This window comes from Scatophagus argus, chromosome 18 (assembly GCF_020382885.2).
Source record: "Scatophagus argus isolate fScaArg1 chromosome 18, fScaArg1.pri, whole genome shotgun sequence".
NCBI classification, from domain to species: Eukaryota; Metazoa; Chordata; class Actinopteri; family Scatophagidae; genus Scatophagus; species Scatophagus argus.
This window is the reverse complement of record NC_058510.1, coordinates 9,638,718-9,653,443: the sequence shown is the minus strand read 5'-3', so window position 1 is coordinate 9,653,443 and position 14,726 is coordinate 9,638,718. Positions and strand designations below refer to the sequence as shown.

Genomic DNA, 14,726 nt, shown 5'->3' with positions numbered 1-14,726 from the left:
ACTTCTAATGAACATTTTAACCCCAGATTTTTTTATTAAGACTTACATTCCTCTCAAGTAAGCATAGAATTTCATATAAGCCTGTTTAAAATGGCAAGGAACTGAATTTATGTTTTATGTTTCTGTTCTTTCCCTAAACAATTTTCATTCAAAATTTCATCCATGCCAAACAAGTCAAACTGTCTGAGGCAGGTGACATCATTAACAAAAACATCTCACACTATCTATACATAAACTTCCCAAAACCTCTTTGAGGAAAGTAAAATCGCTTTCTTCCACAAACTCTACCTACCAGTTTTGGGTTTGTTGTTGGGCTCGTTGTTGAGTTTGTTGTTGAGTTGGTCGATGAGTTAAACCCATGTTCATTTTCCAGTGGTCTCCTGCTCCCATGTTCCCACTGAAAATTGAAATGATTTACCTTTAGTCCAAACACATAATAGTGTTTACTTAATGTTAATTTGACTTGCATTTGTTTGTCAAATTCAGCAGCAAGGACATTGACATTTGATTTCAAATAGGACTGCTAAATAATAAAATAACAGGAGTTACAAGTTTTCAGACAAAAAGTATGGTGCGTGCTATAAAACTGTACAGATTAGTTTTGTTCTTAATGACAAACAAATTGTATTTCATGTCAGAGTGGTATCAGAATGAAAGAAGAAATGTAAGCAAAGAAAAGTCATAATTTGAATTTTAGATACATATCCGAACACCTAATTGGAACACTGAAATGTTACGTACAGTGGTGATTCAAATTTATTTCATTATCCGACAGAAAATTAAAGGATCTGCGGTTTTCAGTTACTCATCAAAGGTTGTTAGATCATATGACTGATTTATTGATGGCACTGATCAACGACAATTTGAGATTTTGATCTTGAATTTGTCTGTCTGATTGTCACAGATCCAGTTTGAGCAGCTTGGATTCCAGAGAGGCCATGGCTTGAAAATCACATTCAGGAAATTCAACAAATTTCAGAACTATAATTTCAGTATAATTTCAGTATTGTATCTGGGGAAAACCACCACTCTTACCAGTGCAGAAGTTGATGCTGCAAGAATTAATCCCATTAAACCGAGCAGAATGAGCATCTTCATTTTGAACACAGATTAGCCTCTTATCCGCACATACAGTTGCAGTTGCTTTAGTGTCCTTGTCAATGGAGTGGAGATTGTTGAGTAACTAACTCTAATAAATGTGACGCCATCTGACCTATGGCGTCACTACATCTGACCTATCTGATTCACCCCCTCCCCCCATTAAGATCTTTTTTTAAACTGTTAATTGAATATTATTCTCTGATCGAAATGAATGACTTTATAATGCGATTCATTCATCTTTTGAAGAAGTTAGTGAGGTGGCACGCTAGTTAGTGGGCGCGCGCTTCGCTACTTCGCCACACTGTGCGCGCGCGGTCGCGGTGGTTGCCATGACGCTAAATGGAAACCGCGTCAGGTGAACAAACGAAATGGACGGAAACTGATCAAAGTGAGCCGGAAAATGACCCATTTTTGTCCGAAAACCTCACGTTCGAGTACGTGAGGTGGATTTAGTTCGTATATTTGTACAATGTGACATAAGTTTTATTCAGTTGTCGTCGTGTTAATGACAGAGGTGGTATGAAGGCTCACAGCAGTGAGGTCCAAGTGTTTGTCCGGATCAGACCAACGCCAAACTTCGCCCAAGACCTTATTGAATGTCTTCCAGACGGACAGGTAGACTGTTTCTTCGTTTTAATAACTTTCTTTGTAAGATAACTGGAAATAAAAGATCTGGGTAACTTTTATGTGATTTTAACGTTGAAGTGTTGTTTCGTTTTGAGTTCAAATTTGACCGTTAAACTACCCGTCGTCCCCCAGCGAGCAGAATTGAGTTTGGTAGATTCCAAGTCAAAACATTTCAGGTGTCGATAGTTTAAAACTTGTTAACCGGCGAAAACTGTTTAAACCCTGATTTGAAAACTTGTGATTTTCAGATTGCAAACTACAGGTAGGTTTTACGTAGGCCCAGCACCCTTCCATATTACCAACTTAAATGAAAAGCTATAATTAGAATAGGTCTAATAGTTTACATCCGCCAACTTTGTCTACCTGGACTTTTTTTGATCTGCAAAGCCTTGAATTCATGTTTATTTGGTGAGTCTATGTGGAAGTTGCACACATCAATTTTAATCTTTGCCTATAGATTGTTTTCATGTCCGACATTTTGACATAACAGGAAAACGATCTGTAAAAACAAACTCACCACACCCAGTGGTTCGCCCAATTTAAATCAAATGGGTTTTTGCTACAAGCATAGTTATATTAAGAAAAGTGAAGAAGAACTGGATTTATGTTCTATGTTTTTGTCTTTTCCGTAAGACAAGATGTTGAGGAGCGTTTATCCCTGCTGGGACACTGTGGGTGGACGTAGATAATATTTGTGACAAAAAGAGAAGAGCCTAACACAAAAAATAAAGTGATCCTTGTGAATGAAGTCTTGTCTGAATCTTTAATCGGTGAAAATGTAGATTTCTACTGTGTCTTTTTTCCAGAAAGGGTACTGTCTATATGTAAACTTCAGACTTCTGTTATCAAGCTGTTCATCCCATATTCATTTACTCAATTCTTATGGTCTCATTTTGTTAGATAAGGTGTTGATTTTGACATCTTAAGGATAAATTATTAAAAGTTCCTGGACTTTGATTTGACTTTTCATTTGACAGAGCATATTAATAAAAAAAGAGAACAAACTTGTCTCTCACAGTAGGAGAGTTTGAAGTTTATTTGCAGGAGATAATATCAAATGGTCATTGTCTCTCATGTCTCTGATGTCTCTGGATGTTACATGTAGCCATTTGTCCATGCTCTTTGCTTTCTGTCTTCTTTCACTTTTGGCTGTCCTGAAAAGACAGGATGACCAACAGTTAATTTTTACTCATAATGTAATGAGTGGTGATTACACATTTTTCTTTTCTTTTTTCTTTTTTACCTGGATCACATTTTCTTCTGTTGGTTTCGGTGGAAAACCATGGGCACTCTCAAGAAAACTGTACACACCTATGAGCTAAAGGAAAAGAAAATTGAGGAATTTAAAGTAATACTACAATGTAATCATGTTGATGCATCTGTGATGAATTCTTTCAAAGTGTATGATCATTCCATATGAAGACAACTTGTCTTTAGGTTTGCCTACCAGATACTTTAAGCTGTATAATCAGTGTTGGGTATGTGCTGCTTCTCAAGCCCCCTTTCATCCAATTTAATCTGTCCTAATGAATGTGATACCCAGAGGTGAATGCTAAAAGATTTTGAGTTATGGTAATGGAAAAAAAATAGATGGTGCTTTGAGTATATTTTATATACATGCAATGATGCACACTCCACACCCTCTGTATGTTGTCTCAGTTCATCAGTAAAACGTACTATTTCATTTAGTCCATCACCCTCCCGCTGTCAGCGGCCACAAGGTGGCTGCATGGAGCCTAATAGTATAAATTTAAAAGTGGCAGGCTATTCAAACTGAAAATGGCGGTAATGCTCCAATAAGATAGATGCCAACCTCCGTAAAACAAGAAGAATTGGTTATTTGTGGGTAAAAGAGAAAACGTGAAGACATAGACAACCACAGCAATCCTGAGGAAGATGGTAAAAGCACAGATTTTGAGAACAGGTGGATGTGGTGGAAATAAGTTTCACTGCGGTTGATTCTGGAGCCGATAACGACACTAGCTAGCACTGCATACGACAACCTGAAAGTCACTGCAGTTTTTTGCTGGTGCAACCTTGTGGGCGCTTGCCTGGCGTTTTGGGAAATGTAGCTGTAAATAACCATTGTGGCCAGATTTGCTTCTGGAATGCCATGTGACCAAATCACATGATCTCAAATTCAAGCTAAACTGTTAGCTACGCTACCATATTTCTGTGATTTTCCCCAAATTCCAAGAAGCTATTCATTTATATATTGCATAAAAATGAATTAGGGGCCACTTAAGACTAATTTATGTTGGTATCCTTTACAGCAAACATCTAAGTCTACATTAAATATTGTCAAAATTGAAGCTAATAAACTTTAATTATGTGACTAGCATTTCCCCCAAAAAATTTACCAAATGTTAAACACGAAACAAAGGGGAATAAAAGAGATCCTGAAATGCGTATTTCAGAAACTTATTTCGTATAAGTTTGCAACAAAATTAATTTGTTTAATGATTTTTTTTTTTTATGTTTACACTCATTTTAATTCTTAGCAGTAAAATATAATGCAAACGTGTGATGGATTACACAACTCATTACATAACAATTTTAAGAGTCTTCTTATTTACACACAGTTGTGAGTTTATTACGTCCAACAAGCTACCATACAACTAAAATTTTAGATACAACAGGCTTTAAGTAGACCCCACCTTGATAAGTTATATAATACTGAGTTTAATTTTCGAGGTGTTTATTCACCTTCATGGTTGTTACGAACGCTTTAGTTTGGGGCTGTTCAATTGTATTAGGTTATAATGGAGTGTTTTCTATTTATCATTGAATATGGATCAAACAAGACAACAGCTTTCAGGTGAAGAACAGCACCTGAAACTCTTTATGCTTCATTTGGTGTAAGTGAAGCTTGTAAGTAATAGTCAGTCTCCACTTACAGAAGTGCCCTCAGTAATATCTCGGACCAAGCTTGAACATGAATTTAAAAAAATCACTTTCTTCTGCTGTCATTTTTTTTTTTATATACCAACCTTTGGCTTTGTTGTTGTTTTGTCAGGGTTCTTTTGAGTTGGCCCCGTGGCTCCCTTGGACACCTGAAATTGAAATATATAACACTTGAATTAAAAAACAAAACACAATTCTAAACTAAAGACACAATTAGGTGTTTGCATGATATCCTTTTGCTTTTTTGTTTGTTTACTTTCCACAAGGTCATTGACATAAGATTACAAACAAAGCAGCATGTAATCAGTCGGTAAACAAGTTCCACAGAGGAAGCAGCAGCATGATAAATGCTCCTGCTTATTAAACAAATCAAAAAAATGGCCATCCATCAGAGTTCTTAGTTAATACGTTTAAATCTGAAGGCTGATCCTACAATCTGTGTTTGGCGCTTACTTGTTAGTTAAACGATAGTCCTATAATTTTATATATAAATAGCATATTAAATATCAACTGAATGATTTATGTAGACTCCTTGTGAGCCTTGGGTATCAAAAATCAAGCTGCAGAAATTCAAAGCATTGCACAGTAGTAGAGTACAGTGCAAGTAGTAGTAAACTGTTGTATTTTATTTAGCAAATTAGAGAATAAGACAAAATGCATAGAGCTATAGCAGCATTAATCATTTTAAATTAAAATTAAAGTTGTTCCCTTTTCAGGAAATCTGGGAGAATCCACTGCTCTTCCCACACTGTCTTACCGAAGCTGCGAGAATGAATCCCACCAAGCAAAGTACTGCGATACCTCTCATCTTGAGCATGAATTAGCCTCTGTTCTCACACACCTGCTTTCACCTGATTCTGTTACACTGCCGCAAAAACATTTTGTACTTTATTTCAAGTCTAATGTCAAAGTCCAGCTCTGTATATTTGTTGACAAACATGAAATAGTTTACTCAGACAAAGTCTACCTGCTGCTGGATGTTTATCGCTTCCCATTTGAAAGTGGTTTTGTGCTCATATTAGGCCACTGGAAGTTAATTATGCCTAAATCAAAAAGTATTTAACCCCAATCCATATCCAAGTTCATTACTTCTAATGAACATTTTAACCCCAGATTTTTTTTATTAAGACTTACATTCCTCTCAAGTAAGCATAGAATTTCATATAAGCCTGTTTAAAACGGCAAGGAACTGAATTTATGTTTTATGTTTCTGTTATTTCCCTAAACAATTTTCATTCAAAATTTCATCCATGCCAAACATGTCAAACTGTCTGAGGCAGGTGACATCATTAACAAAAACATCTCACACTATCTATACATAAACTTCCCAAAACCTCTTTGAGGAAAGTAAAATCGCTTTCTTCCACAAACTCTACCTACCAGTTTTGGGTTTGTTGTTGGGCTTGTTGTTGAGTTTGTTGTTGAGTTGGTCGATGAGTTAAACCCATGTTCATTTTCCAGTGGTCTCCTGCTCCCATGTTCCCACTGAAAATTGAAATGATTTACCTTTAGTCCAAACACATAATAGTGTTTACTTAATGTTAACTTGACTTGCATTTGTTTGTCAAATTCAGCAGCAAGGACATTGACATTTGATTTCAAATAGGGCTGCTAAATAATAAAATAACAGGAGTTACAAGTTTTCAGACAAAAAGTATGGTGCGTGCTATAAAACTCTACAGATTAGTTTTGTTCTTAATGACAAACAAATTATATTTCATGTCAGAGTGGTATCAGAATGAAAGAAGAAATGTAAGCAAAGAAAAGTCATAATTTGACCTAATTGTAACACTGAAATGTTACGTACAGTGGTGATTCAAATTTATTTCATTATCCGACAGAAAATTAAAGGATCTGCGGTTTCCAGTTACTCATCAAAGGTTGTTAGATCATATGACTGATTTATTGATGGCACTGATCAACGACAATTTGAGATTTTGATCTTGAATTTGTCTGTCTGATTGTCACAGATCCAGTTTGAGCAGCTTGGATTCCAGAGAGGCCATGGCTTGAAAATCACATTCAGGAAATTCAACAAATTTCAGAACTATAATTTCAGTATAATTTCAGTATTGTATCTGGGGAAAACCACCACTCTTACCAGTGCAGAAGTTGATGCTGCAAGAATTAATCCCATCAAACCGAGCAGTATGAGCATCTTCATTTTGAACACAGATTAGCCTCTTATCCGCACATACAGTTGCAGTTGCTTTAGAGTGTCCTTGTCAATGGAGTGGAGATTGTTGAGTAACTAACTCTAATAAATGTGACGTCATCTGACCTATGGCGTCACTACATCTGACCTATCTGATTCACGACCTCCCCCCATTAAGATCTTTTTTTAAACTGTTAATTGAATATTATTCTCTGATAGAAATGAATGACTTTATAATGCGATTCATTCATCTTTTGAAGAAGTTAGTGAGGTGGCACGCTAGTTAGTGGGCGCGCGCTTCGCTACTTCGCCACACTGTGCGCGCGCGGTCGCGGTGGTTGCCATGACGCTAAATGGAAACCGCGTCAGGTGAACAAACGAAATGGACGGAAACTGATCAAAGTGAGCCGAAAAATGACCCATTTTTGTCCGAAAACCTCACGTTCGAGTACGTGAGGTGGATTTAGTTCGTGTATTTGTACAATGTGACATAAGTTTTATTCAGTTGTCGTCGTGTTAATGACAGAGGTGGTATGAAGGCTCACAGCAGTGAGGTCCAAGTGTTTGTCCGGATCAGACCAACGCCAAACTTCGCCCAAGACCTTATTGAATGTCTTCCAGACGGACAGGTAGACTGTTTCTTCGTTTTAATAACTTTCTTTGTAAGATAACTGGAAATAAAAGATCTGGGTAACTTTTATGTGATTTTAACGTTGAATTTTTGTTTCGTTTTGTTTTGAGTTCAAATTTGACCGTTAAACTACCCGTCGTCCCCCAGCGAGCAGAATTGAGTTTGGTAGATTCCAAGTCAAAACATTTCAGGTATCGATAGTTTAAAACTTGTTAACCGGCGAAAACTGTTTAAACCCTGATTTGAAAACTTGTGATTTTCAGATTGCAAACTACAGGTAGGTTTTACGTAGGCCCAGCACCCTTCCATGTTACCAACTTAAATGAAAAGCTATAATTAGAATAGGTCTAATAGTTTACATCCGCCAACTTTGTCTACCTGGACTTTTTTTGATCTGCAAAGCCTTGAATTCATGTTTATTTGGTGAGTCTATGTGGAAGTTGCACACATCAATTTTAATCTTTGCCCATAGATTGTTTTCATGTCCGACATTTTGACATAACAGGAAAACGACAGGTGAAATTAATTACATTAATGATGGATGCATTCCATTTAGCCAGATAATATATATATAATATATATAATTGAGCATATGGTCATAAATGAAGCTGGATGGAGTGTATCACAAACATTTCAAACATAGATGAAATATCTCGGAACCTAACTTATTACAGCAGCAGACACTTTGTTGCATAGTTTCAATTAATGCATTAGTTTATGTGCTTGAAAATGATTCAAGCGTCTTATAGTGAGTGCTCAAAACTTTTTATGTCTTGTCCTTCAGACAGTGAACATCTATCACAGGAAAAACTCTAGGAAGCCCCATGACTTTCGGAAAAGTCAGCCGGTCCCCTGGTCAGTCCGTCTGGAAGGCGTCCTGCAGGATGTATCCCAGGAGGAGCTTTACACCCGCGTGGGCCAACCTGTGGTACTGGGAGCACTGGATGGCTATAATGGTACATCTGTTTATTTACATAGAACTAACAGCGTGCAGTCAAGTGTCAGTAGCCAACTTAAAGTCAATACACTCAAGGTTTGTTGTTGTTTCTGTTGTGTTGTGACTGCCACAGTCTGTAAATGGGTCCTAACTGCCTTGATTATATTGATATAAGTGTCCACTTTTGGAGATTGTGATGATTTATCTTCCAAATAAATTGGTGTATTATCTATAATGTTTTTAGTCTTTTGTGCTTTTCAGGTACTGTGATGTGTTTTGGGCAGACAGGTGCAGGAAAGACCTACACCATGACAGGATCCACAAAATCATACAGACAGAGAGGCATCATTCCTCGGGCCCTTCAAGAGGTAACTGGCTCCATGTGAAATCTTTTTACATCTGGAACACCCAGAGTGCCTCACTTTAGCAAATACATTTTTTTTCCCCACACGGTATTCAGGTGTTTCAGGAGATCAAGAAAAGGACCGATTATGCCTTCACTGTGCACCTGTCCTACTTGGAGATCTACAATGAGACCCTGGTGGACCTGCTGTCATCTCTGCAAGGCTCATCACACCCATCTCCTTACAGTATGGTGGTGATGGAGGAGCCAGGCAGAGGGGTGTTTATCAGAGGCCTCTCTCTTCACCTTGTCCACAGTGAGGAGGAGGCCCTCAGCCTGCTGTTTGAGGTGTGTGTGGCCTGAGGCTTACGGCTGTGAAAACCTGTCAGACTTATAGGGATAGTTAAATAATGAAATTGAAAACTTAACTCATTATTAAGTTTATATGACCAGCAAGTGTTCTCTATATCGCTCTGTTTGAGTTCCACCTTCTCATGTGGCAGACTCCACCTCTTCTTATCCCCCAGGAGATATGAAAATAAAACAATTTTGTTAACTGCAATTTTAGTCTAAATATTTTTTTAATGTAATTAATTTTTTTTTTGTTTGTTTGACAGTTTTTCCCTCCTGTTTTTTAAAATTGGGAAATATATGTTTTTATCTATGGCTTTTATCTATTTTGTGCCTTCATAATTCTTATGCTGTGTAATCAACATTGGTTAACCAGCAGTGTAATGTCCACAATTTTGCGGATAAATAAATCAAGAGTTGAAACTTGATAAAGCTGTTCTTTCTTTATTCAGGGTGAGATGAATCGTTTTATTGGAGCTCATGCCTTGAACAGGAAGTCCTCCAGGTCTCACTGTATCTTCACTGTGCAGCTAGAGGTTTGAGTCCAACCCTCTGTGGTCTTGGTGATCAAAAATTACTCTTTCTATGTGTGACTTAAATTAGGACAGAATGTCTTTCTCACTCCTAGTCTCGCTCACGGACATCATCTGATGCCAAGTATATCACCTCTAAGCTGAATCTGGTGGATTTGGCTGGATCAGAGAGGCTGGGAAAGACTGGGGTGAGTTTGAGAATGTCTGACTCACTTCACTACTTAGAAAACATGGTAAAGTCCAAATGGGATGTTGGCACCCTACACTATAGATGTGTGATTGCTGAATATGACAAGTTCAGCAGGAATGTTTTTTGACCCTTCACTCAAAGGTCTGGTAAAAAAAAAGTCAACTTCTTCATGTCACTTCATGTTTCCTTCTTCTTCCAGTCAGAGGGTCAAATGTTAAAGGAGGTCAGCTACATCAACAGGTCCTTGTCATTCCTGGAGCAGGCTATCCTGGCCCTGACAGATCGTCACAGAGGCCACGTTCCCTTCAGACAGAGTAAACTCACTCATGTCCTCAAAGATTCCCTGGGTGAGACTGCCTTTGGTTTTTAAAAATGCTGCCAGCCAAGTCTAGCTGTATTGTTAGATTTGTAATACATATTGCATTTGTCCATGTCTGCAGGGGGGAACTGCAACACTGTGCTTGTGGCCAACATTTATGGTGATGCTGCACAAATCGAAGAAACCGTAAGTAGTGGAATATGTAACACAGAAATCATTCTCTTTCTTGCTGTGTATGGCGTCATTTCATCTTTGGCTGATAATTCATATTCTTTTCAGCTCTCTACTTTGCGTTTTGCTGGCAGAATGAAATGTGTCCAAATTGACCCTGCTATTAATGAACACATGGATCCAGCTGTGAGTTCATATGATATTACACACACACACACACTGCTTAATATGACCCAAAAGTCAAAAATATGTATTCATTTTATTTTAGGGCTGTATTGAGTGTCTTTTTTTTCTGTTTGTATAATTGAAGATTCTATCTAAGTTTTCGGATGAATCTTTGAATGTCATTTTAAGATGTCATCACCCTCAAAAAGAATTATAATAATAAAAAATAAAACCCAACAGAGCAGCAGGAAAAGAGTAAGGAGCAAGTTGTCAATTTAGCTGTAAATGTACAGAGCAGGTTACAGTTACAATTGCACCATTCAAAAACTGATTTAGAGTTCAACATCACTGTTATGAAAGGACCTTTAAACTACTCAGTACTGCCCTGTTTTGTTTACACCGTCTGCATTGTGACAGAAAGCGCAGCTCTGTCAGTCATCAGACAACAGAGTGATCTCATGACATGCAATGTTGTGATTAGGCTCAGATCAAAAAACTTGAGAAGGATGTACAGATGCTGAGAGAGGAGCTGGACATCTGCAATACATTGGTGAGTAGAGCTTGTGGAAACTTGTGAGACAGCACATATTTCATTAGTTTTAGGTTTACTGTTAAAACTTGTGTAGGTAATTTTGCATTGTTCGGGAGTAAATGTGTGCAAATTCCAAACTTTCCATTTTTCTAACAAAAAAGAAAATGCAATAATTGTACCTTTATTAAAATATGCAGACTTTCAGTACCAGACGGTGCTGTAACGTATTTCAGCTGGTTTATAGCAGAATATAAATGCCTGTCGTACACCTTTCACCAGGTGAACCGGACAGGCATCACATATGGGCCATTGTCTGAGGCGGAGCTGGCTGAGATCCACAGCCAGGTGCAGGGGTACCTGGAGGGAAGTCTGGAGGAAATCAAAGTCAGAACATAACATTTCCACTGCTATACCAAACATTTAGCGTTTAGGAGTTTTCTTTTAAAGACTTAACATGTCACTCTGCGTCGCATTTAAATACAGATTGTAAGCATCAGGCAGGTCCGAGCGGTGTTCACCCAGTTCAAGCTTGCCGTGCAGTAAGTATTACCTAACTTTTGAAATCTGCAACTTCAAAATGTAGTGTTGATTTAGGGTAAATTTGGAACAAGGCTTTATTATTTAATGGTGAGTGATTCAGAATGTTTATTTATGTGTGGGAGGAGGGAACGGGAGCAGAAGGCGAAGGCTCAGCTATGCCAGACCTGCAGCTCAGTGGACAAAGGCCAAAGTGCTAACACCAAGGTCAGTCAACATCTGGATTCTGGTTGGGGGCACTTCATGGGAACTGTTTGTTTAGTGAAGAATTCATTGTGACTGAGCTTTAATTAGATGTTACTCTGTAAACTCCCCAGGAGTGGGATACCAGGAACAACTCTGATGAAATGGAGACTGGTAGCTTTCCGGTGCCTACTCGGTCACTGAAAAAGGCCCTTCGTCCAGGTTCGACCGGGGCCAGAGTCAAGAGGTCAAGGGAAAAACAGAGGTGAGTGAACATTATTTACCGAGTCCATTGTGCTATGTTTAAAATCTTTAACTGTGACAGTTGTTAGAACAATGCATACAGTTTTAGTTTAAGTCTAAATTTTGACAGAAACATACGTCTTTGTAAATGAAAACTCTTCATTTCAGTTATTCTTGACAGGGGTTTTCAAACTGTGAGGCACGTGTCTCTGTGTCTCTTGCAGGACACTGAGGAAGAGACATGAAGCACAGACAGTTGACAGGTCCAAGCTGGTGTTTTTAAAAGAGCATTAAGTTAGTTAGTTGTCCAGCCTGTCCTGCACATCAGTGTGGTCAACATTTGGAGCAGCAGCAGAGGCTGTAACGCCCGATTCCAGCAATTAGCACCAAATATCACACTCTCGCAGTCATAACAAATCTGAACACACAGACACGATTTATATCAACACATATTTTAGATTTAAAGTGACTGGAATCATTATCCCAGGTTTGGAAAATTACCGCTGCTTAGGTAACATTAGAGAGAAAAAAGAATTTTCTTCAGTATCAAAGTATTCCCGTAGTAGTTGTCAGTGTAGCCATGGGTACACTGCAAACAGGAACTGCTAATAGCAACAGCGTACTTTGTAATGGTGCCAGTTTGCATAAATGTAAACAAACAGACAAGCTTATTACCTACAAGTTGTAGCCCACAACTCATGGAGTCCATGACTACTTCCTGTCTCATGTCCCTCAAAGACGTTATGTGTGGCCTATTTTCCAAAAAGAAGTAAGACTAATAAAAATAATAGTCTTTAATGTTGCAGTATAAATATTTTTTGGACAGTAATGATCCTCAGCGTGGATGAGTGTTCCACAGACTTCAGATTTTGAAAACCCCTGTTTGAGACCACTCTGAGCACAACAGACCAGTAGTAGAAGAAGTAGTAATAGGAATAATAATAATTATTATTATTATGTAGCCCTACATGTGCCTGATTGAAGACTGGACTAAGTTAAACGCACTGGTTGGTTTATCTAATGGCACTCTTAATGTGATTATTCAGCCAAAATAAGAGGCAGGGAAAGGGGAGTCCAGTTTCGACGAAGCGTTTGGAGAGCGCCTCCAAATCAAAGCTGTATTCTGCCCAAACGCCCGAGAGGGAGCAAGAGTCACAAGAACCGGACCTCGAGAGCCAGGACACACAGGAATCACAGCCACCTGACAATGAACCCTTAAGCCCCGAGTATGATAATGACATTAATAAAATCTCGGATCACACGTTTGGTAGTCTTATAAATGTACTATGCACAGTGTTGCTTCATACTTTTGTCTGTTTATGCCTGCTCAGTTCTCCACCAACGAAAGAAGAGGCCTTTGAGGATTTTAAGGTGGGACGAGGCAGTACGATCAACTGCATCTTTAAAGAGAACAAGGCCGTGCTGCTGGAACGTCACAGTCTTCTTCGACAGCTCACCGAGGAACTCAACGCAGTCAAGAGAGAGATCGACGCTACCACAGCCACGATACAGCAGCACAAGGAACTGCGAGGAGGCCAAAGTAATTCTAATTTTTTTTATCATCAAGAATATACTTAAGAATTATTTGTCACTTACTAACCTAACTCAAACTACTAGTGAATTAATAATTTGCAAGCCCTCACTTTAAAGGAGGAACATATTTTGAGTTAGAACATATCATGGAGTGTTATTATGTACAAAAACTTCCTTATTATCAATATGCAATAATCAGGTTACTGAAGGAATTTAATGTCTTATTAGATGTAGAAATGGTCCTGGAGAATACGGCATTGAAAAGTGCTTTATAATCAAAATAAAGAGCTACTAGTACGCATGCTAACAAGCAACTATTTGATGGTTAATATATGTTCCCCAGTCTCAATATGCATTTTTGTATGATGATGAAGATTTGGAGGAAGAGGCGCTGCAGCAGGAACCAGCTGCCTCCTTGTTGATGCAGCTCAGAGAGCTGAAGGCCGTGTACCGGCAGAGATACAAGGCGCGCGGCGACATCAACGCTGAGGTCAACTACTGTCAGCACCTTGTGGATCAGTGCCGGGTGCGCCTGCTCTCTGGTCAGTTCTCCACATATCTGGTATCCCTGACGCAGCTTAGAGCTCTCGTAGCTGAAACAATTGGTACCTTAGAAAGTTCAAAGCAATAAGCTATTGTTCACGTGCGTTCCAGAATTTGAGGACTGGTACAAGAAGTCTTTCCTGGCACCTGAGGAGGAGCTGGATTTAACTACAGACGAGACCCTCAGAGAAGTGAGTCTGCCTCATATTTACAACAGTGCATGGGCTCATATAGACGCTAAATAATGACTGTGTATAGTTTTCCATAACTTCATTCCATTCAAGCAATGCTTAATCATTGTTCGACATTGTTGGGAGAGCCGTTACTAAATTGTGGTTACCTGCTGATGTCAGGAGGAGAATGCAGAGGAGCAGCGTCTTCCTGACAACCCGAACAGCCCCAGCTCTGGGTCCTTCTACAATGCTCGCCACAGAAACCTGAAAAGGGTGGGTGTCCCTTCCTGTTTTATATTCAGTGCTTATATTATGTATATTCAACTGTTTATTTTCATTCATTTCAACACACTGTCAACCAATAAACTTGATTTTTGTTTTTGGCTCTACAGAGGACTAGCAGGGGGCCGGTCTTTAATCCAGTGCAAAGGAACTCATCCCAACACAGACGACCTCCTTCAATTCTACCTGTCACCTAAGTGAGTTTTATATAAAAACTGAAGTTTGTGAGCTACGTGTGTGCTAAATGGGATGTAATAATTTCCTTACTTCCAC

At 38.7% G+C, this 14,726-nt stretch overlaps 1 protein-coding gene across 1 annotated transcript; it reads left to right on the top strand.

The window, feature by feature from the left end:
• Positions 1 to 7,104: 7,104 nt before the first annotated feature.
• Positions 7,105 to 14,685, top strand: kif9 (kinesin family member 9). The gene is made up of 20 exons (XM_046371451.1): positions 7,105 to 7,416; positions 8,203 to 8,374; positions 8,617 to 8,723; positions 8,816 to 9,046; positions 9,502 to 9,585; positions 9,678 to 9,770; positions 9,972 to 10,119; positions 10,213 to 10,277; positions 10,371 to 10,448; positions 10,909 to 10,977; positions 11,239 to 11,343; positions 11,443 to 11,498; positions 11,625 to 11,703; positions 11,814 to 11,944; positions 12,969 to 13,148; positions 13,254 to 13,462; positions 13,830 to 13,997; positions 14,110 to 14,189; positions 14,352 to 14,444; positions 14,564 to 14,685. Exons 1-20 carry the CDS (start codon positions 7,321 to 7,323, stop codon positions 14,648 to 14,650), a joined length of 2,331 nt encoding a protein of 776 aa, XP_046227407.1. The 5' UTR covers positions 7,105 to 7,320; the 3' UTR covers positions 14,651 to 14,685.
• The last annotated feature ends 41 nt before the right edge of the window (positions 14,686 to 14,726 follow it).